Below are 27,455 nucleotides of genomic sequence, written 5' to 3'. Positions count from 1 at the left end.
AGCGGCAACAGGAACAGCAGCAGGTGCAAAAACAGAAGGAACCACCGGCCTAGCAGCAACAGGAGCGAGGTGCGCTGTGCATGCATGCAACGCCTAAACGAACTGACCTAAAAGATGATCTTGTTGATCGAGCCTGGTAACCAACATGGGAAGCACCTGCATCATCAGGATTCTTGGCCCTTGTCAGGTGTCAGGAATCCAGACTACACAGGGATGCAGGTAGAAAAAAAAAAAAACAGTTTATTGGAGCAAACAACAATAAATGCACAGCAAGAGTGAGGAAGAAGGAACAGGAACAAGCCTGGGTCAAGTCCAGAAGCGGGTAGTCATGCAAGCCTGGGTCGAGTCCAGAAACAAGTAGTCTGCCGGGTCGAGAGCCAGGAGAGTCGTCAGCCAAGCCAAGTCATACACAAAGCAACACGGAGAACAGAAGGCTTCTAGCAGAAATGCACCTTGGAGCACAAAGACAAGGGCAAGGACTGCAACCCATCAGGTGATAGATATAGCCAGGTGTGCAGCATCATCACTGTGCGACGCCCAGGCAGCAGGCAGGTGATGATGCAATCAGAGTCTATAAGAGGCAGCAGTCTGCACATGTCCAAGATGGCTGCCAACAGAAGGGCAAGGCAAGACCTTGACACCCTCAAAGGGCCAGTTGTATCTGTAAGACTATATAAATATACCCAGGGCTTTTGTCTGAGAAAATAGGTGCAGGTACTCCACTATGGTGTGGCAAAATTGCACAGTGGGAGGATCTTAAAAGGACAATAAATACCAGGAGTGCATTATGTGCAGAGTTCAGGAGTACCCTATATAGAGTGCAGTATTGAGGGGTGCGCTGTGTACAGAGTGCAGGGGTGCACTGTGTACTGAGTGCAGGGTTTAGGGGTGCTCCGTGTACAGAGTGCAAGGTTCAGGAGTGCACCGTGTACAGAGTGCAGGGTTCAGGGGTGCACTGTGTACAGAGTGCAGGGTTTAGGAGTGTGTTGCATATAGAGTGCAGGATTCAGGGGTGCGCTGTGTACAGAGTGCAGTGTAGAGGGGTGTACTGTGTACAGAGTGCAGGGATGCACTGTGTACAGAGTGCAGGGTTCGGGAGAGTGCCGTGTATAAAGTGCAGGGTTCAGGGTTGTGCCTGTGTACAGAGTGCAGCATTCAGGGGTGTGCGGTGTACAGAGTGCAGCATTCAGGGGTGCGCGGTGTACAGAGTGCAGGGTTCAGGAATGTGTTACATATAGAGTGCAGAGTTCAGGGATGTCCTATATACAGAGTGCAGAGTTCAGGGATGTCCTATATACAGAGTGCAGGGTTCAGGGGTGCGCTGTGTACAGAGTGCAGCATTCAGGGGTGCTCTGTGTACAGAGTGCAGGGTTCAGGAGTGCGTTACATATAGAGTGTAGAGTTCAGGGGTGCCCTTTGTACAGAATGCAGGGTTCAGGGGTGCGCTGTGTACAGAGTACAGCGTTCAGGGGTGCGCTGTGTATAGAGTGCAGCGTTCAGGGTTGCGTTGTGTACAGAGTGCAGGGTTCAGTGGTGTCCTATATACAGAGTGCAGGGTTCAGGGGTGAACTGTGTACAGAGTGCAGGGTTGAGGATTCCATACAGAGTCCAGGATTTAGGGGTGTGCTATGCAGGGTTCAGCTCTCTTGGCTGTTCACATCTCACTTCCACCCCTCCTCACCTCTGACCTCATTTTTAACAATGGGAGAGTAAGTTTTGCAGCAAAGATCCTATTGAGTTCCACAATCTCTCATCAGTCAGCTCGGAAAAAGTGGAATCAAAGACATTTCATGTGTAGGAGTCCAGTCATCTCTGGGCTGTTATCTGTGGGCTGGGTAACATCCTCCCCACACCTCTGAGTGGTTCATATGCAAAAGGAACCTCTCCCCCTCCACTGCCTGATTCATATGTAAATAGGAAACTTACTGTCCTGTCCTAGTTTTATGCCACCTCTGCATGATTCTTGTGCAAATAAAAATTGCACCCAGGGTTTGCGTCATTGCATGATTTATATGCACATGCATGTGTCCCCATGGCCTAACTGCCTCCACTGCTGATGTAGGTGACCTGCTAAACCCTTTTCTGGAGGTCTGAAACTGCAGAACGTTTGACCAGTGACTGAAGACATAATTGTTAACATAAATTTGAGATTGCAGGGCTCTGGGGCAAGGCTATCTGTGTTTATTTTTGTGTTACATGTACTAAAAGCTCTATGCCCACAAAAGGTTGCATTGAAAATTACCGTATATCTCTACATGACAAGAAAATCTTGGTTGAACACTGATGTTTTTAATAACTCAGATTTCCTTTTAATTAAAACAAACCAATTCTTTAATACATTTTTTTTTGTGAATTACACATAGTCTCGATTGAGTACTACAGTTGAGAAAAGAAAAAGCAGCAACAACCAAAAAAGCATCCCCCCTCAAAAAAAAAAGGAAAAATATTATTTAAAATGTTAAAATTTTACAGGCAAACAAATAATTACATACAAGTTTTTTTTTGTGTTGAGCTCAAAAGGCATAAAACTAATTCACATCTTCCTTTGAAGATTATCAACATTTTAAAAAATGTCAATTGGTGTCTAGTTCCAAATGAATGCCCGAGATTGGCAATGGGGCACTCAGTATTATGCTTATCGAAGACTCCTGTTCAAAGTAAAATGTTGCCATTGAAACACATAAAAATTTGTAATATGTGCTAAAATAATTAAAATAATCTAGATTGTACAGCATATTTCCTAAAAGCAAAGGGCTATTTTTTTAAGTTTGGCAGTCAACACTGGAAAGGTGGTCCACGCTCATACAAATGGCACTAGGCCTCTAAGGAACAATCAGTAACCGTGGTCTACAGGTGGCTATGGGACATCTTTTACACATCACCAAAAACTATGTTATTCCGTATATCTAATGTCTGATGAGTGGCAGTGTTCAAATATGTACCCTGTACTTACAGTTAGCAACAGTCAAACTTTTTTTTTTTTTTATTCTAGAAGATATGACTTCAGGTGTTGGTGAGCCATTTCTTTGGAAAACCAAACTGAATTTTTTTCCCTGCCAAAATGTGGTTGTTAATACTTTGTATAGCAAACCTAATAATCCAGACACTACATCCAGATAAAAAGAGTCCAGCCTTGTCCTGATTCTTGACTGTTACACTTTTGTTGGCAATAAACTAATCAGTAGGTACCACAACACCTTAACCACTTAAGCCCCGGAGGATTTGGCTGCTAAAGGACCAGGGGTTTTTTTGCGATTTTTTACTGCGTGACTTTAACGGACAATTGCGCGGTCGTGCGACGCTGTACCTAAACGAATTTGACGTCCTTTTTTTCCCACAAACAGAGCTTTCTTTTGGTGGTATTTGATCACCTGTGCGATTTTTTGATCACGCGCTATAAACAAAAAAAGAGCGTAAATTTTGCAAAAATAACAATATTTTTCACATTTTTTTATATGAAATTCCCCAAAAAAAAAAGTAAAAATCAAAATTTTTTAACATTTTTCGGCCAATTTGTTTTATGCTACCTATGTTTGGTAAAAAAAATCGCAAAAAGCGTATTTTGATTGGTTTGCGCAAAAGTTATCGCGTTTACTAACAAAGAGAAAGATTTTTGTCATTTTTGGTGTTTTTTTTTTTAACGCGTAATGGCGGCGATCTGCGATTTTTTTTTCGGTACTGCGACATTGCGGCGGACAGATCGGACCCTTGACTGACATTTTTGACACTTTTGGGGTTACCAGTGACATTACTGCAGTAATCAGTGCTATACATATGCACTGTTACTGCAAAAATGACACTGGCAGGGAAGGGGTTAACTTTATTGGGAAGGGAGGGGTTAAGTGTGTCCTAGGGGCGTGCTTTCTACTGTGTAGGGACATTGCTATTGGTGTAAAAGCAAAGATCAACCGTTCTACATAGTAGAACGGTCAGATCTTTACTTTTACACAGGGAGAACTGACAGGCAGCTTGTTTACACAAGCTGCTCTGTCTTTCTCCCTTCACAGGAGCGATCGTAGTGTGGCCGGCGGACATCGAGTCCGCCGGTCACACGCACTGACTTGCCTGTGAACGAGCCGCGGCGGGCGCGCGCCTCGGCGGGCGCGCGCCCGCTCGCTATAGGCTCGCAAGTCAGTGACAGGCGAGTGACGTACCGATACGTCACTCTGCCTGGCCGGGGCTGACCGCCGCAGTATATAGTCGTGCGGCGGTCGGCAACCGGTTAAAGTATAACTAAAGTTAAAACTTTATTTTTTTCATTTTGAAGAAAGTAAATGATAGGAAAAAAGGCCTTAAAACATAAAAAACACCAATGTTTCTGAGACACCAGGTCTGTTTTTCAAGTTGATACCTCAATAAAGGGGACCTGTCTCATCCACAACTGTGTTTGTAATGTCTTATTTTGACCTCAATGGGCTCCGAACTCTTTTTGGTAAGCTAGCCTCAAGTTTTACATGGTATATACCCAGCCAATGCATTTAAAGGTACAAGTGCAGGATACATTTTTGTTCAGCAATAAAAACTTAAATTTTGCTTTCAGTTACACATTAAATTGGTCTTCTACCAAAAATTTTAGCCAAAATTTGATATCACTTTACGTTTTCTTGGCATTTTCAGTACAGGTGGATCAGTCCATTGAATTAAATCCACCCTAATTCTATTTTTGTATTTAAATGTCTCTAACAATATTACTCCCAATGTTTCAGTTACAACCGCTTGCTTGTGAAAGTAGACAGCGACAAAAAGCATTATGTCAGAAACTGTAGCTCCTGAAATTTTGGGCTTGGGGAATGCAGCTACACTAGGCAAAAAAAAAAAAAAAAAAAGACAGCAATGTGCAAGATGACTAACCCCAAAAAACTTGCTTTACTATTCGGGGGCTATTATCAAGAAAGCTTTAGGTAGTTGGTGACAGATTACATGGGCCATCTCCACATTTAGCTGAAAGGACACTGAAAACGTTGACTTTCTATCTCTACAAGGAAAAATGTATAGCCACAAAATTTGAGTAGTTGTACCATATGGCCAAAGTATGTGGACCACCTCCAAATGACTTAGTTCAGGTGTTTCCAGTTAAGGGTTTTGTTAATTCTACAACATACAAAAGACATTTAAGACAATTGTGTGCTCCCAACCTTTTGTCAACTGTTTGTGGAAAGAACTTTTCTGTTCCAGCATGACTGTGCACAAAGCCATCTCTAAAAATACATTGAGCAGTTTGCTGTGGAGGAACTGGAGTGCACACAGCCCTGACCTCAACCCTACTGAACACCTTTGGGGCTGATTGGAATGCTAAGTGGTGAGATGGTCAGGTGTTCACAAACTATGGCCATATAGTGTTTATGCCTAGGAAATAATGAGGCTAGTATATATTATGTGTTGGCAACAGATGTCATCTGTACCACCCATCAGGTTATTCCTTTTAAAACGTGAGCTGGCTGGTTCAGGCCTAATGCAGATTAATATTTTGGAAACAAACCAATATTTACAAGATTGTAATCATTCGAAGTGTAGCAACACTGGCATCCAATTCGCATATGTGTGAATCCAGCCTAAGACTTAGACTCACCTAACTTAGAGGCTTAATCTGGCCATAGATGGCTAGAATTCTGAATAAAAGTTCTTGGGAAACAAAGGTTCTAAGAAAGTTTGTTTGTTGTTCGTTTTTCTAAATCATTAGTGGATCAAATTGACATTCGTTTTTGACTGCAGTGACAAAAAAATTTGAAAGAGCAGGTTGCAAATTTTCTTTTAACAGTGTATGTGGTTTTCCTTTGGTAAAGTCCATTTGTTCCAAAAGAAAATGCAAACACAAATTTTTGAATGACAAACAAATGTTCTGGGAATTTTTGTATGAATTTTCTTAAGACATTTTGTTTGGAATTCTGTCCATCTATGGCTCTCAGCCCTTGTCCCTATGTCCATCTTATGGCTAATAAAAGTGCATTTATTATCCGGGAGAGAGGGGAGGGCAGTTGGCCCCAAAGTTTGGGAAATTAAGTGGTTGTAAACCCCCGGGTACTGTTTGTAGCTATAGGTAGGCATATGATAAGGTTTACCTATAGGTACTGTAAATACAGTATCTCCTAAATTTGCACCATTTAGCAGATATTCACATTGCATGCAGCCGATGACATCATGAAGGTACCGTTTCTTCAGAGCCCTGTGCCATGAGCAGCGGCTCCCGCGCATGCCGTCACGCGGCTCTGGCCAGTAGCCAGTCCGCAGACCCGGAAGGAAAACAGGCGAAGATGAATGCGGCATCTGGCCGGGACGACGAGGGCTTCGTTTGCAGGTGTCACATAATGTGCTAGTATGCATTGTATACTAGCATATTATGCATTTACTTTGCAGGTACACAAAAAATATATTTTTTTTCCAAGACTTTACTTCCTCTTTAAACTATTTTATAAGAAAGTGAAATCAGGATCAGAGGGACACACAGAAGAAACTACTCATTTCTTTAAAGGTTATAGCAGACACTTTGTGGTATCTGCTCCTAGGTAAGAGATTTAGAGCGAATCACATTTGTGTGCCGCTGTAAAATGCAAGTTTTACTGCACAGCACCACAAAGCACAGCAAACTGAACTGCAATACAGTGCCATTCACTTTGAAGGTCTCCCCAATGCACTATAGCGGGAAACACATTCACAAATGCATTGTGGTGCACAACATTGAAAAAACAAAAAATGTCAGTTTTTAGTGTATAAGTTGAGCTGCCAGCCCATTCAAAAACAATGGGCTCCCCTTATTGCAGTGCTACAGTATTGCATTATGGTACTCCATCACAGTGTGAAAGGACCCTCAAAAGTTTAAAAAATCTGGCAGGCAGAAAGATGAAATTGAACCAAAGTTTTCTAATATTTTGCGCGACACTATAAAATTGGCAAATACATTTTCAAATTTTCGAGACAATGGAAAAAGGCATTCCTCCGTCACCTGTCCTCCACAAACCACAAGACCCTCAACTTCCCGCTGATATGCCTGGTGGACAGAAGCCCTTCCGTTATAGGTTGCTGAACCACTTATTGTCTTAGGTCTCTACATTTGAGCTGCCAGCACCACTCTCTTACCACTGTCATAACAAGGGCATCTTTTTATCAACGCAAATACAGCAGGAGGAAGGAGACTGCTTTACATGGCTTTGAAATAGCTGTTGTAGATAGGAAAAATATGGTGGAGACTTTTTTTTGCCTGAAGAAATGTAGGGTGGTGATCCAAGCAGCTGGCATTTAAACAAATGTTTTTTTTTTTTTTTTTTTTTTTTATCTTTTAGCAATTTAAATGTACCTGTCACCTATGTAAATGTAAAAGAAAAAAAAAATGTTTGTTATCTGCCAATATTCTCGTCACCTATGTAGAGTGAAGGTGGCCCTTTTGTCAATCCAGCTAATATTCATAAGTTAGCAGCCTCATCATTATGTAGACATTACTGCTCCCTTATGGTTTTCTAAATCTCATGCTCATGATTATCAACCCAGGTGACAAAATGGCTGGCATGTTGTTCATTGTTTAATTGGTTCAAAAGACAAAAAAGGCCTTAAAAAACCGGTTCATGTAAAAAATGAACGCTTCACTAGCTGTAGATGACAAGTGCACTTTAAAACATTATCTTTGAGTAATACGTCGTTCCTTAGCCCAGAAATATTAATAGGATTACATGAAATGTCATTGGTTCAGATGTGTAAAATAACAATAGCATATAGCAACACACGGCTCAGTTGGTTACTACTTTCACAGTGCTAGCTGGTGATAACATTGCAGCTCTCCTGTTTTATTTTTCCAGTTGGAGAAAGAAACTTTGTATTTTCTTATAAAGAGTATTTTACAAATTACATTATAAACACACACATCGATATTCCTAAGATGTCTGGAGATGTCACATTCCAATGCGAATACATCAGCTGAACCCAAGTCCAAGTCCTTTTGGTCTTTGCATGGCTCGTATAGGCTCTGAAATACCCTTTCCATCCGGTCCCAGTCCCGTGCCAGGGGTCCAACCCATACTCTGGAGCATTCGGTTTCCGATGTTACTCTCTGGGATAGGTTGAACATTTTCACCTATAAAACCTGAAAAGATAAACAGCTCCATGAGAAAATCAATTTATTGGAACTATGGTCTTCAGATAAAAGTCATACAATCAAAACTCAACCAAAGCCACAGACAGGAGAGGTTTGAACCCAAGAATAGTCTAGAGAGAACAGATAGGCGATATTACTATTGCCCATACTGACATATTACAGATGTATTACACAGTGCTTTAATGATAACAAAAATCATTAAAAGCAGTAAAAAACTGCTCCAAGAGAAAAAAAAAAAAGTGGGCTTCCGGCAGGGCAGTGTTAATTTCGTCGACGAAAACGTTTTCGTCGACTAAATTAACACAATTTTAGTCGACTAAAACTAAAAAATTCAGATGACTAAAATACGACTAAAACTAAAATGGCATTTTAGTCATAAGACTATAACTAAAACTAAATAAAAAATTGACATCATCAAAATTAACACTCCTCTGCTGGCCATATCTATATCGGCAACACAATTCCATCCAGAGCCTGTAATAATAGCACATTAAAGTTTAAACATGTATTGCACCACCGCATACGCATAAGTAAGGAGCATCTACTAAGCTGCTGAAAACTAAACAATTAAGAAAAAGGCTTTTCTTATATTTTCCCCTAATATTTAATGTTGGTAATATATTCAGGTAATATGTGCAATGAAATAACAGCCAATGGAGTTTACAGCAGTGTTAATTTCGTCAACAAAAACGTTTTCGTCAGCGGCATTTTTCAACTGACAAAAACGAGACGCAAAGTATACCACTTTTTCGTCAAATGACGACAACTATGACGAAAATCAAATCAGTTTTCGTTAACGAACGAAAACTAAATGAGAATGTGAGGCAGGGATGTTTACCCAACTTCCGGTTTTCACGGAGCTCCGCCTGTGTGGCGTCTGGCGTGGCGTGCCCCGTGGCGTCCGACGTGAGGAGTGGACTACTACAAGAGAGCCGACTCGAGACCAGTCACCTGACCTCACCAGAGCACTGCAGCTGCAGCACTACAGCCAGACGCGCCAGGCCCGACTCGGCACTGGCACCCGGCCACCACCACATCCAGAGCAGAGCACCCACTGTAAGTGAACAGCCAGGCCAGCTATTACTGCCTCCCTGAGTCCCCTCAGACCACTCACCAGTCACCACTGGCATCCGATTCCGCCATCCATCCAGGACTGTGCGCGTGCATATAGGCCGCTGAGGCCCGCCGGCCCATCCTGTTCAACAATTTCAGTTCGGAGTCAGACCAGAGACCACCCTTAAATCTGAGACCCCCATCCAGCACTCTGAGCAGAACTGTGTGCACTCACTGCACTGACTGCAGGCAGCAGCATTACAGGCCTCCTCTCTAACACTGCTGCAGGGTTTAGGCCATAATGTGCTAGTATGCACACTATACCAGCACATTATGACAAACTTACCATTCAAACAAAGCCCTCCAGCAGCCGACTGTCACTGCTGCCAGGGCTTCCATCTTCACCCAGTCTTCCTTCAAGGTTCATGGGCTCTGGCCGTTTGAATGGCTGGGCCCCGATGACATCACTCCCACGATTGCGCGCTAGAATGGCACAGCGCACTGTGCACCCAGAATGAACAGAATGAGTTACTGTGCATGTGTGGGTGACGTCATCAGCTACTGCCGATGCGAATATCTCCTAAACAGTGGACGTTTAGGAGATATTCATTGCATCTACAGGTAAGCCTGATTGCAAGCTTACCTGTAGGTACAACTTCAAATAGAGAGTTAACTACTTTACCATCAGCACTATCTCCAGAGGAAGGTGCAATTTCTGTGGTATGGCTTGGCACCCCTGGACCCTGGGGCAAGATATGAATTGGGAACATGAAACAAAATGGTGGAAGTTTCATAGCAAAGATCTCAGGAAGCAGACCCATTCACCCTACGTGTGATGAGCTGTCTGGAATCTGGCATATAAAATCTCAGAGAATAGAGTGCACTTCCTAACACTGGTAAGGCTTTAATGTTTCCTAGCAAGTCTCTTCACCAGAAAATAAACACTCCAGTGCTCACCCACAGTGTTCCAGGAGACAATAATCAGGTGTGCAATGCTTCTTCAGGTGAAACCCTCTACAGATCGGGAAACCTCTAATTAACTGCAAAAAACACACAAGAAGGCGCTTTGAGGAAGGGGGCATAACTCACAAAACGCGTTAGTTTTCCCTTCTGATGATTTTGTTATGGGGACTGTAGCGGAATGGACACTGAGAATATGGTTTGGATTACTTCAAATGGGACAGTAATATTTGTCAACAATATAGCTCAAGGATCCATGTTAAGGCCTAGCTGCCTATTGGCAATAGGGGACTGCTCCACACAGTCAGACTCATAGCAGAGGCTAATATCATCAGCTCAACCACCTGTCTTCCACACATTGTTGATTATGCTGATTTACTCACCTATTGTTCACTGTGGGTTCTGTGTTTACACTTACAATAATGTGTATTGTACTTAAGGAGCTCGATGACGGAAAGTCTGCTAGTTAATTGGCTCAGTTTGATTGAATCGCTGTTATCTATTAGTTGCTGGTAGGAAAGTAGAATACTGTTTTTGTTGGTTATGTTGTGTTGGTTGATTCTGTGAAATGTTACTTGTCCCTAGTCCCAGGTCCAGCAGGGGAATGCCCTATGAAAATGATTTAAGAAACTCTTTGCATGGGGAATCATATAAAAGCCAGCTGTGGTTGAATAAAAGTTGCTGTTGTCTCCCGGAACTGTGTGTCGTCCAGTTACTGGGGGGATTTTGCCTTGGATACGTTAGTACTTCCTCCGCTTGAAGGATTAGACAGCGGAGATACCTAGGCTGGGTATTGGAGCTCCGTTACAGGGACCTACCACACAAGGCTGAAGCATACAGTGAGGGAAAAAAGTGTTTAGTCCCCTGCTGATTTTGTACATTTGCCCACTGACAAAGAAATTATTAGTCTATAATTTTAATGGAATGTTTATTTTTAACAGCGAGAGACAGAATACCAACAAAAGAAAATCGCATTTGAAAAGTTATAAATTGGTTTGCATTTTATTGCGCGAAATTAGTATTTGATCCCCTATCAATCAGCAAGATTTCTGGCTCCCAACCTAAATAATTATTTTAAGACTTCCCTTTAAACACTGCAGGAAAAAACGAAATGTCCAGGAAAACCGTTTCATACTCAAGTAAAATTCCCAAGACAGCTATTTCAGCTGTCAAATGCTGTTCAATCCAGTCCTGGAAATTACACAGCTCTGTCGTACAGTACAGCCCCTGCCAAGGCAGGAAACCTGATTTTTCTCTGGTGCAGTTAAAGAATATGTCAACCCAAAATGTCATATTCCTGATATGTGCATGCTGCACCATGTACTTGTCTGAAAATGTATCATGTTCTCTTTGTATTGCTTTCTTTGTGTGAAAAACCTGGTGATTCGGCACTAAGCATGAGAGCACAGTGTGGTCAGATTTCCAGCTGTGCTGGGAACTCAGCCTGCTCTTCCCCAGTGATCAGACTTGTGTTGACACGCCCCCCCCCGTACATTAAAATCCCGTACCCATGATGAGAATATCAGACAGATGATAGTCCGTTTTGTTTTTCTTTTTGCATGCTAGTCTTACATTGAAAATTAAGAGGTAAGTAGTTACTCCCTCTTCTCATTTGCTGAGGCATTGGCTCCCACTGCTGTCAAACACACCCTGTGTGCCAATGAGGAGAGAGCAGGGGCAGGGCCGAGCTGCGGCTTTATGTGTCTTATGGACACGGCTAGGGAGTGAGCACACATCAGTGACCTTATAGTATGCGGCTTGCTACTGGAGACACTGGTCAAAGGGGAGGAGCCAGGAGCACAGGCAGGGGACCCGAGAAGAAGAGGATCAGGGCCGCTCTGTGTAAAACCAAGCAAGCAAGCGTGCTTCCAACCCGCGGCTGTGTGTGTTCATTCACACATGGAGCTGCAGCTCGGCCCCGCCCCCTCTGTCTCCTGATTGGCTCACTAGCTGTGATTGATAGCTAATGGCTCCCACTGCTGCCAAAAGCAATTCAGGAGTACGAGTCCCTGGAGAGGCAAGGCTCTCATGAACATCGCTGAATCGAGAGGGGCCTCAGGTAAGTATTGGGGGGGGGGGGGGGCTGGTGCACACAGGTTTTTTACCTTCATGCATTCAAAAAAACCTTGTGCCTTTACAACCACTTTAATTAACTACTTCAGCTCTGGAAGGTTTACCCCCCTTCAAGACCAGCCCATTTTTTGCGTTTTGGCACTGTGTTATTTTAACTTAGAATTGCGCAGTTATGCGACGCTGTAACCAAATAAAATTGATGTCCATTTTTCCTCCTCAAATAGAGCTTTCTTTTGGTGGTTTTTGTTTACCTCTATGGTTTTTATTTTTTGCGTTCTAAACAAGAAATTTGAAAAAATTAATAAATAAATTATATATATATATTTTTTTACTTACTGCTATGAAACATATCCAATAAAAAAATCAAAAAAAAAATCAAATGTCTTCATCAATTAAGGCCAATATGTGTTCTGCTACATCTTTTTGGTTAAAAAAATCCCAATAAGTGTATATTGATTGGTTTGCACAAAAGTTATAGCATCTACAAACCATGGCATATTTTTATGGAATTTTTATTTTTTATTCTTTTTTTTTTACTAGTAATAGCGGCGATCAGTAACATAACGGGACTGCAACATCGCGGTGGACAATTCGGACACAAAGTGACTTTTTTTGGGACCAGTGACAGTAATACAGTGATCACATATATGCACTATCAATGTACTGACACTGGCAGGGCAGGGGTTAACATCAGGGGTGATCAAAGGGTTAAATGTGTTCCCTGGGAGTGCTTGCTAACTGTGTGGGGGATGCTTTGACTGTGGGAAGACAGAGATCAGTGTTCCTGCTTAGCAGAAACACAGGATCTCTATCTTCCCCTCTCACTGAACAGCAATCTGCCTTGTTTACATAGGCAGACCGTCATTCTACCGCTCTTGGGAATGATCGCTGGGTGTTGGCAAACATTGGGTCCGCTGGACACGCTGATTGGCTCCCTCTGTGTCCAATCACAATGGGAGCAGGTGGCTGGCGGTGCCCCAGACCAGGAAATATAAATGACGTACAAGTACGTGATTTTGCGCTGAAGGGCCGCCCTGCCACAGTACATGTACAAGGGGCGGTCCGGAAGCAGTTAATTTGTGACTGCCTGGAATTTGGCACATAAATCAGCAAGAACAAATTAAATATATTGATCCTGCGAGCTACTATCTATGAAATTAAGTGAATTTAGGCTGCTAGCATTGTTCACAATGCCCCTCATGTGCTAACTAAATCAATACACAATAAATGCTGCCCTATGTGAATGATAAATGACTATACAATCCGATTCACATCTATTCAACACTATCAAAACAATATTAAAAAGTGCATAAATATAGTGAAAAATATACATACACATATAGTAAAATATTGTCCAACATAAATGTGCAATCACCATATAAATAATGAAAGAGTCCATGCAAATGATTGCTTCCAATGAAAATAAGCCAATTGCCAATTAAAATTCCCTCTGAGGAAGACACGTGACCCTGTGTCGATACGCGTAGGGGAGGAGTTAGGACAGTGATGACACCTCGGAACCAACGTGGAGCTGGAGGCTAGGTCTGTTTGTGAGGCTGCTGTTTACACTGGATTTTCCCAAAAAAGGATGTATCTTTGGATTGTGAACGCTTGTGTTGGTTTGGTGCGCTGCAAAAGCACCTGTAAAGAATGAGTACCCTGTGATTTTTTTTAATAAATGCAATTTTAAAAAGGGTATAAGCACAATTGGCTTTTCTCATCTTTCAATCAATATATTGGAATACTACAATCCGTAATGAGAGGAGCCTAGAAGGAGGTTGGAGAAGTTGGATATAGCCAACAGTGGGCTAAAAAGCTGGTTTGGATCTCGCTTAATTGTGGTGATCACATTTCCCCAGGTGAGAATATTCCTGGTGGGGGGGGGGGGGGGGGGGCACATCGAGGTGGCACACTATTGGTTTTTGGCACTGATAAGGAAATGCACGGCGGATCAAGCAATGAGTTTTTCTTGGACAATTTTTAATTCACATAGCGCAGCATTTATTGTGTACTGATTCAGCAAGAACAAAGTTGCTTCATAATTTGAAAATGTGTACCGGGTGACCTAAAAACCAACAATAGCTAAACATCATAAATGACCTATAAAACAAACAAGTCAAAGTGAAGAAATCCAAGCCATTGAGCCCTGTGGAAGACTCATACACAGGAAGAGTCGCTATAAGAGAACACCCTACCTTTATACCACTTTCTTTTCCCTCTTTCCTGCCAATATATCCTCGGAAATTCACATAAAATACAGACTGCTGAGCATACAAACTTACTATATTTTGTGAAAATGTGTATCGGATGACATATAAATGGACAATGGCTAAATGTCTTAAAGGCTACAAATAAGCCAACATGAAGGAATCCAAGTCATTGAGACCCCGCAGAAGATACATACACAGGAAGAACACCCTTTCACCATATCCCTTTTCTTCTCCATCCTCACCGCCAACATAACAAAGGACAATTTATCCATAAAAACACGGAGAAAAAAAAACACTTTACAGGGCCCTGGTAACTTACCGAGACTTGGCACCATAAGAATGCTCAGTGGAACACATGATAAATATCCTGTAGACCCTCTTTAAGATGGTGCTCATGACAGCATTACAGGCTACTTTACATGAAAATGAGAGATCATTCATTTCTGCTCAACAGCTGTCAGGACAGGTAGAGTCTATTTAAACAGCACGGAAGCATTCAATGCCATACCCTCCATTTTACATGGACTGCCATGAATTAATTTAATTCCATCTGTAATCTAAAATCAGATCAGAGGTCTAACGCTGCTTGAGGGTAAACATCTGTTTAATCATTTTTCGACACAACAGCTTGCAAATATGCTGATTTCAAATGTTGCTTAATGTTTAAGAAGCGCATTATTCCTAGTATAAAGAGAGAAAACAAAAATGGCGCACTGAAAATCCGGCTCCTAGTCTATGTACAGGCTAATCATTGCTTAGAGCATGCAAATCTAGTGTTTTGTGTTGTTCTGTATGGCCAAGTGTACTACTGAGCGTACACCCCTCAAAATGATTGAGTTTGGGATCTTCAAATGAAGGGCATTGGTAAAGCGGTAGTAAACGACATAAAAAAATAAAAAAACATAAATCGGGCCCCAGGCAGTTGTTTACGTCATAATGTGTTAGTATGCATCGCATATTAGTACATTATAAAAGACTTACCTGAAAATGAAGCCCTCCAGCGGCACGCTGTCACCACTGTAGGTGCTTCCATCTTCATCCAGTCTTTTTGGGTTCGCCGATGACCTCACTCCCGTGCATACTTGCGGGTGTCACTGTGTACAGGGGCACAGCTCTGAAGGAATGGCACGGATATGCAGTTCCTCAGAGCGCATGCGCCAGTGACGTCACCGGCTGCATCTAAAGTAAATATCTCCTAAATGGTGCATGTTTAGGAGTGGTTTACTGTACTTACCTATAGGTAAAAATCAAACAAGGGACTTTACTCCCACTTTAATATTACAGCATTCAAAGACATTTTAGACATTTATGTACTTCCAACCTTGTGGCAACAATTATGGAAAGGCCCTTTGTTGTACCTCTGTGCATAAAGCCAGCTACTTAAAGTGATTGTAAAGTCTCATTTTTTTTTCTATCAAAATAACAAACATATTATACACACCTCCTCTGCGCAGTTGGTTATGCACAGGGCAGCCCAGATCCTCCTCTTCTTGAGTCCCTGGCTGGAGCTCCTGGCCCCTCCCTCCTGCCGAGTGTCTCCACACCAAGCAGCTTGCTATGGGGGCACCTGAGCCCAGCAGCAGCTCCATGTATCCATTTAGACACAGAGCTGCCATTCGGCCCTACACCCTCTCTCTCCTGATTGGCTGAGTTTGATTGACAGCAGCGAGAGCCTATGGCCCATCCAATCAGGAGAGAGAGTCCCGGACGGCTGAGGCATTTGTGGACATCGTTGGATAGAGAGGGGGCTCCTGCACACAGGCTTTTTATCTTAATGCGTAGAATGCATTAAGATAAAAAACCTTTTGACTTTGCAACACCTTTAAGGACATGGTTGCATGAGTTTGGATTGGAGGAACTTGAGTGGCCTGTACATAAGGGCCTGACCTCAACCCTACTGAAGAGCCATGGGAGTGAACTGGAACGCCAAGTGCAAGCCAGGTCTTTTTGTCCAAGATCAGTATCTGACCTCACAAATGCTCTTTTGGCATAAATTCCCAGACACACTCCAACATCTTTTGGAAAGCTTTTCCAGAAAAGAGCATAAAACTGGTATAGCTGAAAAGGAAAGAGAAGGAGGGGGGCAAGCTCCAAGTGAGTGTCAATGGCTTGGGAACATTCATCAAGCTTAGATAGGTGTAATAGTACAGTATTCACAAAACGTTTGGCCATATAGCGTAGCTTTTTTACACTTTGATGGTCATTTTTGGATTTTATACTCTTCGTAGCTCATGCAGAAAAAAAAAATCAGCCATTTTCTTCCAATTTTCCTTTTTTTTATTTTTTTATCCCTGGTAAATTTAGACACATTGCACCTCCTTTCCCTGTCCCCCATCCATTTAACTTACACTGCAGGTAGATCATGACCCTGCTCCCATTTTCCCTTCCTTGCTATAGTTCAGTGCTCTAAGGCCTCACGCACACCGGTTTATATTGAGGTGCCTAATTCACACTATTGTGGGTTCGCGGCCCATGTTTTCCCATGCACGCAGCCTATTCATTTGAAGGCTGTCGTGCCTACGTTTCCCACAGAAAAATGGTTCAAGCACCATATTGGAAATGCAACGGCCGGGAAATTGCATGGTGCTTTTTGCACCAGGTGGTTTCCATGTGGTGCATTAAGAATGAATGGCAGCCCCACCCATTTTTAAACAGCAGTGTGCGACCACCCGCAATAGTGTGAACCAGACCTAAACGCGATTTCCCATTACATGAGAAATTGGCGTTAAAAACTCACCTAAGCTCAGTTTTTTTCAAACCGCTATTGAAATGAATAAATGCTGAAGTGCCAAACGCACCTAGGCAAGTTTAGCCTTTTTATGCCCAAAAGCTCCTCACCTGAATGCGTTCAGGAGGAGCAGCTCTGACTGCCTCGAAACTCTGCGGCTCCTAAACTCCTCTTAAAGCCAATGGGGGAGATTTACTAATGCTGGTGCACTCAGAATCTGGTGCAGCTGTGCATGGTAGCCAATCAGCTTCTATTTTCAGCTTGTTCAATTAAAGTGTTATTAAACCCAGGACTCTGCAGTCACTATATCTGGTCTCCTACAGTACACAGAACATGGAAATGCAATAGTTTTACTAAATATAAACTGCTAAATATCTTTTCTCATCAGCAGTATATAGCAGTCTTGTGACTTCTATCATGTCTGGTTAGAGCATAGGAGGAGTTTTCCTTCTACTATGACTATCCTATGAAGCTGCTCTTATCTGGGCAGTGCTGATTGACCCTGTGCCAAACACATGCATCCTCCAAAGAAAAAAAAAACAACAAACTGAGCATGTGCAGCGTGCCCCCAAGGCTCTGTTCTATCAGCAGAGGATTGGGGATTGTGTGTAGGGGCTGCTCTGTGCAGTTAGTTTTGCACAGAGAAGCCCTAATTCTACTCTTCTGGGGTCCTTGGCTGGCGCTCCTGGTCCTCCTTCCTGTTGAGTGCCCACACAGCAAGCAACTTGCTATGGGGCACCTGAGTCGAGCGGCAGCTCTGTGTATCCATTCAGACATGGAGCTGCCATTTGCCTGCCCCCCCCTTCCGCTGATTGGCTGAGTTTGATTAACAGCAGCGGGAGCAAATGGTACCGCTGCTGTGTCTTAGCCAATCAGGAGAGAGAGTCCTGGATGGCTGAAGCACTTGTGGACATTACTGCATAGAAAGGGGGCTCAGGTAAGTATTAGGGGGGCTGCAGCACACAGAAGGCGTTTTATCTTAATGCATTAAGATTAAAAAAACCTTCTGCCTTTACACCCCCTTTAAGCCAAAAGTGTGTGGTTTCTTTTTCTCTTTCTTCTATAAAAATTTTTTATTAAAACATCCGGGAAGAATGGGTGAGAAAAAAAGGAAAGGGAAGAGGGAAAGCAAGGGACTGGTGCAGGGGCTGGTGTTCGCCCAAGAAGCCAAAGGATACTGAGCAATTACTCACTACTGGGTCTGAGCCTGTACAACTCAAGGGGATAGGTACGAAGCGTAATCACAGTGCTGATTGGCCCTGTGATGGTCACACGCACTATCCAAAAAAAAATAAAAAAAATGCACAAGCAATACACTCAAAACTGAGCATGGGCAGAGTGCTTTCAAAGGCCCTGTCTTATCAGGAGAAAGTTTGGGGACTGTGGAAGAAGGGCCTTTTTTTACACATTGTGGAGGATAAACCCCTTAGGTTCCACAGTAAGCATAACAAGAATGCTTTACTGCATATACAGATGGATTTTACTGTTGAGAGTTTAGTAACACTTTAAGGAACACCAGATCTGATCTACGAAGGCAGTGCAAGCATGGTCTGACATGCAGCAGAAAATCATAGTAAAGTGATTTTGGATAGTGTCAAAGAGATGATTAAAACAGTATTCAACCCCAAACTGAAATATATTGCAGCTCACCAATCATTAGATGTGGCTGCATTCGTTTTCTTTTTTTTAGGCATTTTGTTTTGTCTCAAACCTCTAACTTCTACATCTGCAGGACAGTTTGTTCTGTTGCAATACAGTGGACTTACTGGCTAGATCACCACGTGAAAATAAAGGACATACTGTTTTTTGTTTCTCTTATATTTTGAAAACGAATAAAAAATGTATTTAAAAAAAATGAAAAGAGAATAAAAGGACAAAAAGTCTAAAAAAGAAAACCAATGCAGCCATCACATCTAAGGGCCCGTTCACACCACCTGCACACTAAGCTGCGGTGTTTTAATGTTCAGGCAGCTGTTCATTTCAGCTGCAGTGAGGTAGGGGTCCTTTTTTGTGTCAACTTTATTTGATGTGCACAAAGTGGCACTTTATTTCCCGCACAGCAGCGTACGGCATACTATCACATATCTCTGGAACTCAGAGAAATATTGTGTTCTGGTGTAAACATGACACACAGAAAACTATTGCATGTATCATTGCAGTCACCTTCGTTTATCCATGAGGATCCATTTAACGGCACACAGTGTAAATGGACCCGGAGAATTGGTAAGCTGCAATATAGGAAACTTCTGCTCTTGGGTTTAACCACTTAAGCCCCGGAAGATTTTACCCCCTTCCTGACCAGAGCCTATTTTGCGATTCGGCACTGCGTGACTTTAACGGACAGTTGCGCGGTCGTGCGACGCTGTACCTAAACGAATTTGGCGTCCTTTTTTTCCCACAAACAGAGCTTTCTTTTGGTGGTATTTGATCACCTGTGTGATTTTTTGATCATGCGCTATAAACAAAAAAACAGCGTCAATTTTGCAAAAATAACAATATTTTTCACATTTTTTTTATATGAAATTCCCCCCCAAAAAAATGTAAAAATAAAATTTTTTTAACATTTTACACCAATTTTTTTTTTTTAACCATATGTTTGGTAAAAAAAAAAATCGCAAAAAGCGTATTTTGATTGGTTTGCGCAAAAGTTATTGCGTTTACTAACAAAGGGAAAGATTTTTGTCTTTTTTTTTAGCGCGTAATGGCTGCAATCTGCGTTTTTTTTGCGGGACTGCGACATTGAGGCGGACAGATCAGACCCTTGACTGACATTTTTGACACTTTTGGGGTTACCAGTGACATTTCTACAGTAATCAGTGCTATATATATGCATTGTTACTGTAAAAATGACACTGGCAGTGAAGGAGTTAACTGTATTGGAGAGGGAGGGGTTAAGTGTTTCCTAGGGGTGTCCTTCTAACTGTGATTGGCTGTGGCTTGATGTGTAAGAACAGTGATCAACGGTCCTACATAGTAGAACCGTGTGATCATCATTCTTACACAGGGAGAACTGGCAGGCGGCTTTGTTTACACTAGCCGCCTGCCTTTCTCCCGCTGTCATGGACGATCGCGAGTGCCCGGCGGTCGTCGGGTCCGCTGGGCACACGTGCGGGGGGGGTCCCGCTCCCAAAACCCTCACAGGCTACGTTACTCTGCCTGTGAGGGGCTGACTGCCGACGTAAATAGTCGTGCGGCAGTCGGCAAGTGGTTAAGAAAACAGTTAAAAGTGAGATTTTACATCATCAGCAAAAAAAAAAAAATAAAAAAAAATAAAAAAAAAACATCTAATAACAAAAAGATTCTATTTTTATTTAAAGAGTAATTATTGGGGATCCGCTATAAGAAAGTCAAATGGCAATGTTCAATAACCTATAGCGGCTAATCATTTTTCACCTTTATTGCTAACTGGTTGCTGATAAAATAGAAATGGACATATATGCATACTAGAGTGAATTCTGTGAGGTTGAGCTACACATAAACCCCAGGATGAGCAGGGCTGCTTTATATAATTCACCCAATAGTGATGGCTGAAAATAGGATTTCTCAGAATCCCGTATCAGACATATGAAAAGGCACAGAGCGATCTGAGCTTCCAGCATAGCAAGGAGCGCTGAGGATGGTAATTTGTTTGCGTAATTGGCTCAAGAGATGAAAATCTTGTATCAGTCTCTCTTAGCCGCTAATCTATCCAGCTGACTGCAAGCCTAATTGGCAGCTTGTTTAGTAATTTGGCTCCTAAAGTGGTTCTATTGATGTTGGATAAACAGCCAATAGAAGGGGAGGTAATACTCGCTGTTTATCTTTTACACATGTGACTGTTTTATGTGGTTTCTTCAATGTGTGAAGTATATCTCTGTGCGTTTCCAGTATAAATATGGAAATTTTTGACTACTGGGACCCTCCTACTTTGAAAAGTGCACCTGTAATTTAGTAGTAGGCATGATGTTGTGAAGACTAGGTTGTGGGAAAGGCTGAATGGCCATTAATAGTGATATTTAGGTGTGAAAGGCCTTATTTAAAGCATTGCTTGTGTTTCAGGTAGGGTTGGCACCTCACCCCCTTAAACCAGGACACATATTTACACAGGTTCTGTGGCAGATTAAGGTGGTAATTAAACTCATTTAGTGCCTATTTCATTCATAATTCATCTGTGTCCTGGCTTAACCACTTGCCGACCGCCGCAAGTACATATACTGCGGCGGTCAGCCCCGGCCAGGCAAAGTGACGTATATATACGTCACTAGCCTGTCACCGTCTTGTGAGCCAATAGCGGGCGAGCGCGCGCCAGCCGCGGCTCGTTCACTAAGGAGTCAGTGCGTGTGACCGGCAGACCCGATGTCCGCCGGTCACACTGCGATTGTCGGTAGAGCGGAAGAAAGGCAGGCGGCTAATATAAACAAGCCACCTGTCATTCTCCCCTGTGTAAAAATGGAGATCAGACGGTTCTTCTATGTAGAACCATTGATCTCTGTTTTTACAATAGTAGACATGTCCCATCACAGTTAGAAACACGCCCCTCGGACACACTTAACCCCTCCCTCTCCAATACAGTTAACCCCTTCCCTGCCAGTGTCATTTTTACAGTAACAGTGCATATGTATAGCACTGATTACTGCAGTAATGTCACTGGTAACCCCAAAAGTGTCAAAAATGTCAGTCAATGGTCCGATCTGTCCGCCGCAATGTCGCAGTCCCGCAAAAAAAATTCGCAGATTGCCGCCATTACTCGTTAAAAAAAAAAAATGACAAAAATCTTTCCCTTTGTTAGTAAACGCGATAACTTTTGCGCAAACCAATAAAAATACGCTTTTTGCAATTTTTTTTAGCAAACATATGTGGCATAAAACAAATTGGCCGAAAATGTTAAAAAATTTTGATTTTTACATTTTTGTTTTTGGGAATTTCATATAAAAAAATGTGAAAAATATTGTTATTTTTGCAAAATTGACGCTCATTTTTTAGTTTATAGCGCATGATCAGAAAATCGCACAGGTGATCAAATACCACCAAAAGAAAGCTCAGTTTATGGGAAAAAAAGGATGTCAAATTCGTTTAGATACAGCGTCGCACGACCGCGCAATTGTCCGTTAAAGTCATGCAGTGCCGAATCGCAAAATAGGCCCTGGTCAGAAATGGGGTAAAATCTTCCGGGGCTTAACCACTTAAGCCCCGGAGGATTTGGCTGCTAAAGGACCAGGGGTTTTTTTGCGATTTTTTACTGCGTGAATTTAACGGACAATTGCGCGGTCGTGCGACGCTGTACCTAAACGAATTTGACGTCCTTTTTTTCCCACAAACAGAGCTTTCTTTTGGTGGTATTTGATCACCTGTGCGATTTTTTGATCACGCGCTATAAACAAAAAAAGAGCGTAAATTTTGCAAAAATAACAATATTTTTCACATTTTTTTATATGAAATTCCCCCAAAAAAAAAGTAAAAATCAAAATTTTTTAACATTTTTCGGCCAATTTGTTTTATGCTACCTATGTTTGGTAAAAAAAAAAAAATCGCAAAAAGCGTATTTTGATTGGTTTGCGCAAAAGTTATCGCATTTACTAACAAAGGGAAAGATTTTTGTCATTTTTGGTGTTTTTTTTTTAACGCGTAATGGCGGCGATCTGCGATTTTTTTTCGGTACTGCGACATTGCGGCGGACAGATCGGACCCTTGACTGACATTTTTGACACTTTTGGGGGTACCAGTGACATTACTGCAGTAATCAGTGCTATACATATGCACTGTTACTGCAAAAATGACACTGGCAGGGAAGGGGTTAACTTTATTGGACAGGGAGGGGTTAAGTGTGTCCTAGGGGCGTGATTCTAACTGTGTAGGGACATTCCTATTGGTGTAAAAGCAAAGATCAACCGTTCTACATAGTAGAACGGACAGATCTTCACTTTTACACAGGGAGAACTGACAGGCAGCTTGTTTACACAAGCTGCTCTGTCTTTCTCCCTTCACAGGAGCGATCGCAGTGTGACTGGCGGACATCGAGTCCGCCGGTCACACGCACTGACTTGTCTGTGAACGAGCCGCGGCGGGCGCGCGCCCGCCCGCAATAGGCTCGCAAGTCAGTGACAGGCGAGTGACGTACCGATACGTCACTCTGCCTGGCCGGGGCTGACCGCCGCAGTATATAGTCGTGCGGCGGTCGGCAACCGGTTAAGTGGTTATTAAACTCATTTAGTGCCTATTTCATTCATAATTCATCTGTGTCCTGGCTTAAAGGGATGAGGCGGTAACCCTAGTTTCAGGCCATCTTTGAACCTCTGGTGGTCAGAGCGTATCATAGAGGGAGAATTATATAAGCTTCCTGTAAATGGATCTGGCCCTTGATGACACCAGTTCAAACATAGGCAATTACACTATTTTGTCAAAAGTATTGGGATGCCTGCCTGTACACGCACATGAACTTTAATGGCATCCCAGTCTTAGTCCATAGGGTTCAAAATCGAGTTTACCCTTTGCAGCTAGAACAGTTTCAACTCTTCTGAGAAGGCTGTCCACAAGGTTTAGGAGTGTGCCTATGGCAATTTTTGACCATTCTTCCAGAGGCGCATTTGGGAGGTCAGGCACTGATGTTTGATGAGAAGGCCTGACTTGCAGTCTCTGCTCTAATTCATCCCAAAGGTGTTCTACTGGTTAAGGTCAGGGCTCTGTGCAGGCCAGTCAAGTTCCTCCACCCCAAACTCGCTCATCCATGTCTTTATGGACCTAGCTTTGTGAACCCCCACGGACTAAGACTGGCATGCATTACAGTTCTGTAAAGAAGAATGGTCAAGAATTACTCCTGACTGTTGTGCACGTCTGATCTGCAACTACAGAAAACGTTTGGTTGAAGTTATTGCTGCCAAAGGAGGTTCAACCAGTTAATAAATCCAAGGGTTCACATACTTTTTCCACCTGCACTGTGAATGTTTACATGGTGTGTTCAATAAAAACATGGCAACATTTCATTCTTTGTGTGTTACTAGTTTAAGCAGACTGTGATTGTCTATTGTTGTGACTTAGATGATGATGATCAGATCACATTTTATGACCAATTTGTGCAGAAATCCATATCATTCCAAAGGGTTCACATACTTTTTCTTGCAGCTGTATATCTATCTCTATGAAGGTATGCTGTGAAATCTAGCACCAAGCCTTCAGTAACAGATCCTTTAAGTCCTGTAAGTTGTGAGGTCGGGTCTCCATGGATCAGACTTGTCTTCTAGTATATCCCACAGAAGCTTGATTTGATTGATATCTAGAGAATTTGGAGGCCAAATCAACACCTCAAACTTGTTGTGTTCCTCAAACCCTTCTTGAATTCATCATACCTGCCCCCCTTCTTCCATTGCCCCATGGTCCAGTTCTGAGACTCATGTGCCCATTGTAGGTGCTTTTGGATGTGGACACGGGTCAGCAAAGGAACACTGATCTGTCTATGGCTATGCAGTCCTATACACAACAAACTGCACTTTCTATTGGAACCAGCATTAACTTTTTTTTTAACAGTTTGAGCTATAATAGCTCTTCTATTGGATCAGCAAAAAAGGAAGAAGACAAAGGGCGCCAGGTCACAATATAGTATGAGAAATATGACAATTTTTTGTAGTAACTTACATGTACAAACGATCCAAAATACAGCCAGTAAACCATGAACAACGGTACTCGCAATGGGACACATCCGGGATGATCAGATCCGGGGACCCGCTGAACGATCCTGTGCTGTGTGGCAGTGTCTATGATATAGGTGCCGGTTGCCACACAGCACAGGATCGTTCAGCAGGTCCCCGGATCTGATCATCCTGGATGTGTCCCATTGCGAGTACCGTTGTTCATGGTTTACTGGCTGTATTTTGGATCGTTTGTACATGTAAGTCACTACAATAAATTGTCATATTTCTCATACTATATTGTGACCTGGCGCCCTTTGTCTTATTCCTTTTTTGCTATATGCCTGGAGGGTCCCTCACCTCCCGAGGAGCTGCCTGCACTCTATATGCCACATACACCTTGATTTGGACTCCATGACCATCCACTACAAGGAATCATCTACACTGTGATTTTTTCCGGACTGTGGAAGGACTTTGTTCATAAATTAGGTTTTTGCACTCCCATCTTTGACTTGTTTGTTATATATACATCCCCCCCCCTTCCTTTAGAATTTTTTGCCTTACCATTTTATATGTTTATATATGCTTGTGTGTTTTTTGCACATATGTCTATGCATTTTACCTTCCACTGTGAGTCAGTGAGCGCTGACTTACTGACTTAGGTCAGTTTTTTGTTTTTTACTTCTATTGGATCAGACTACACAGGCCAACCTTTTGCTCCTCATATGCATCAACGAGTCTTGGCTGCCCATGACCCTGTCCTGGTTTTTCTTCCTTGGACCACTTTTGGTAGGTCCTGAGTCCTGACCAGGAACATTCCAGCTGCAATTTTGGAGTTGCTCTGACCCAGTTTTCTAACCAATACAATTTGGTCCTTGTCAAAGTCATTCAAATCCTTACGATTGCCCCTTTTTTTCTGCTTTCACCACATTAGCATCATGGACATGTCTGACATGTTCATTTGCTGCCTAATATATCCCACCCACTTTCAGGTGCCATTGTAATGAGATAATGAATGTTATTCACTTTACCTGTCAGTAGTCATAATGCTGATTGGTATGTACAGTGCCTTGAAAAAGTATTCCTACCCCTTGAAACTTTCCACATTTTGGCATGTTACAATCAAAAACCTAAATGTATTTTATTGGGATGTTATGTGATAGACCAACACAAAGTGGCACATAATTGTGAAGTGAAAGGAAAATGATAAAGGGTCAAACAAATATCTGAAAAGTGTATGATCACGGTGTTTAACTGCTCGGTTCTTAGTGTTAGAGTCAGCTGGGGGACAGATGCAGCATCGGACCACTGTGCAAAACCACTGCACAGAGAAGGTAAGGAGAACAGGTTTGTTAATTTTAACAAAAAAACCCCCCCAAAAAATGAGAAACTTTGCAGCCCTGTAGCATGCATAGGCTGTAACAGTTTAGAAATGGAACTCCCTTTTTTTAGTTCTCTTTAATTTTGTCAATAGAGGATAGCTGGTCTTCTGAAGGCATGACCTGTTGAGGTTACTTGGAACACAAAAACTGAAGAACACAGAACTAAGGGACACTTGAACAACCCCTCCCTTGTGCAATCGCCAATTGTCCAGCCCTCAAGACGCGAGTATGATACAAGAAAATCTGCTGGAATGTGACTTTGACTCGAGGCTGGAACTATAAATTTAGAAATCAATAAGCAGCTCTATCAATATTCATTTTACTTTTTCAATAGAAAATACAGAGGTGAAAGAGCAAAGAATAAGCGAGGGAGGTAAAACAAATTGCGTGTTCTTGTCACAATTAATAAATGTTTATCCAATAACATACAGCGACTCCTCTACAGTTTGTTATAATACCACGCGCCGATCTTTGGCCAGTAATTGGGTTTGTAAATATTTATAAAATAGAAAAAAAAAATAAATGCAATTTAAAACTTTGAGCCAGCTGGAAGCCAATGGTTCTATATATTAACCCGTTCAGACGAAGCACGCCAATACACAAGGTAGGGATTATCATACAAAATATTTGTGGCGCAAATGTGTGACAATTATTCCATGAGTGGAAACCATCACATAGAAGGGTCTCATGAGACTTTCATCACTCAGTGGAGGGCTCAAAATGATTCTTCTTCACTCAACCATTTGTAAATAACCAACCAAACAGTGATTGTAAAGTCTCTCTTTTTTTTTTTTAAGCTTAAAAATAACAAATATGTTATACTTGCCTGCCCTGTATAGTGGCTTTGCACAGAGCAGCCTGGATCCTCCTCTTCTCAGGTCCCTCTTCCATGCTCCTGGCCCTTCAGCAAGCAGTTCCCCCCACAGCACTTGAGTTAAGTGCCCCCACAGCAAGCAGCTTGCTATGGGGGTACCCGAGCCAAGTCACAGCCCCGTGTGTCCATTCAGACACGGAGCCACAGCCCGGCTCCCTTTCTCTTCTCATTGGCTGACTGACTGATTGACAGCAGTGGGAGCCAATGGCGCCTGGCTGCTGTCTCAGCCAACGAGGGGAGTCCTGGGCAGTTGAGACACTGCTGGAACATTGCTGGATATAGATGGGGCTCAGGTAATTATGGGGGGGGGGACTGCTAAACACAGAAGGTTTTTTTAGGTTAATGCATAGACAGCATTAAGATAAAAAAAACCTTCTGCCGACTTTAAAGTCACGAAAATGCTAAAAAGAAACCAAAAAAAATCTCATAGTCTTTAAAGTCCAGCTCCTGTTTGGACAGACTCTCCACCCAAGGGGGATGTATCCACCCTT

The 27,455-nt window shown here is 42.5% G+C and overlaps 1 protein-coding gene across 1 annotated transcript in view; it reads right to left on the bottom strand.

The window, feature by feature from the left end:
• Nucleotides 1-7,600: 7,600 nt before the first annotated feature.
• Nucleotides 7,601-27,455, bottom strand: part of GPATCH2 (G-patch domain containing 2) — a 303,764-nt gene continuing 283,909 nt past the window's right edge. The window contains exon 10 of the mRNA XM_082249587.1: nt 7,601-8,071. Within this exon, the coding sequence (XP_082105713.1) occupies nt 7,902-8,071 (170 nt within the window). The 3' untranslated portion in view covers nt 7,601-7,901. The remainder of the gene's footprint in view (nt 8,072-27,455) is intronic.

The sequence above is a fragment of the Pelophylax lessonae genome (genome assembly GCF_965119305.1).
Source record: "Pelophylax lessonae genome assembly, chromosome: 3".
Classification (NCBI taxonomy): Eukaryota; Metazoa; Chordata; class Amphibia; order Anura; family Ranidae; genus Pelophylax; species Pelophylax lessonae.
The sequence above is the reverse complement of the archived record's forward strand: the minus strand, read 5'-3'. Positions and strand labels throughout refer to the sequence as shown.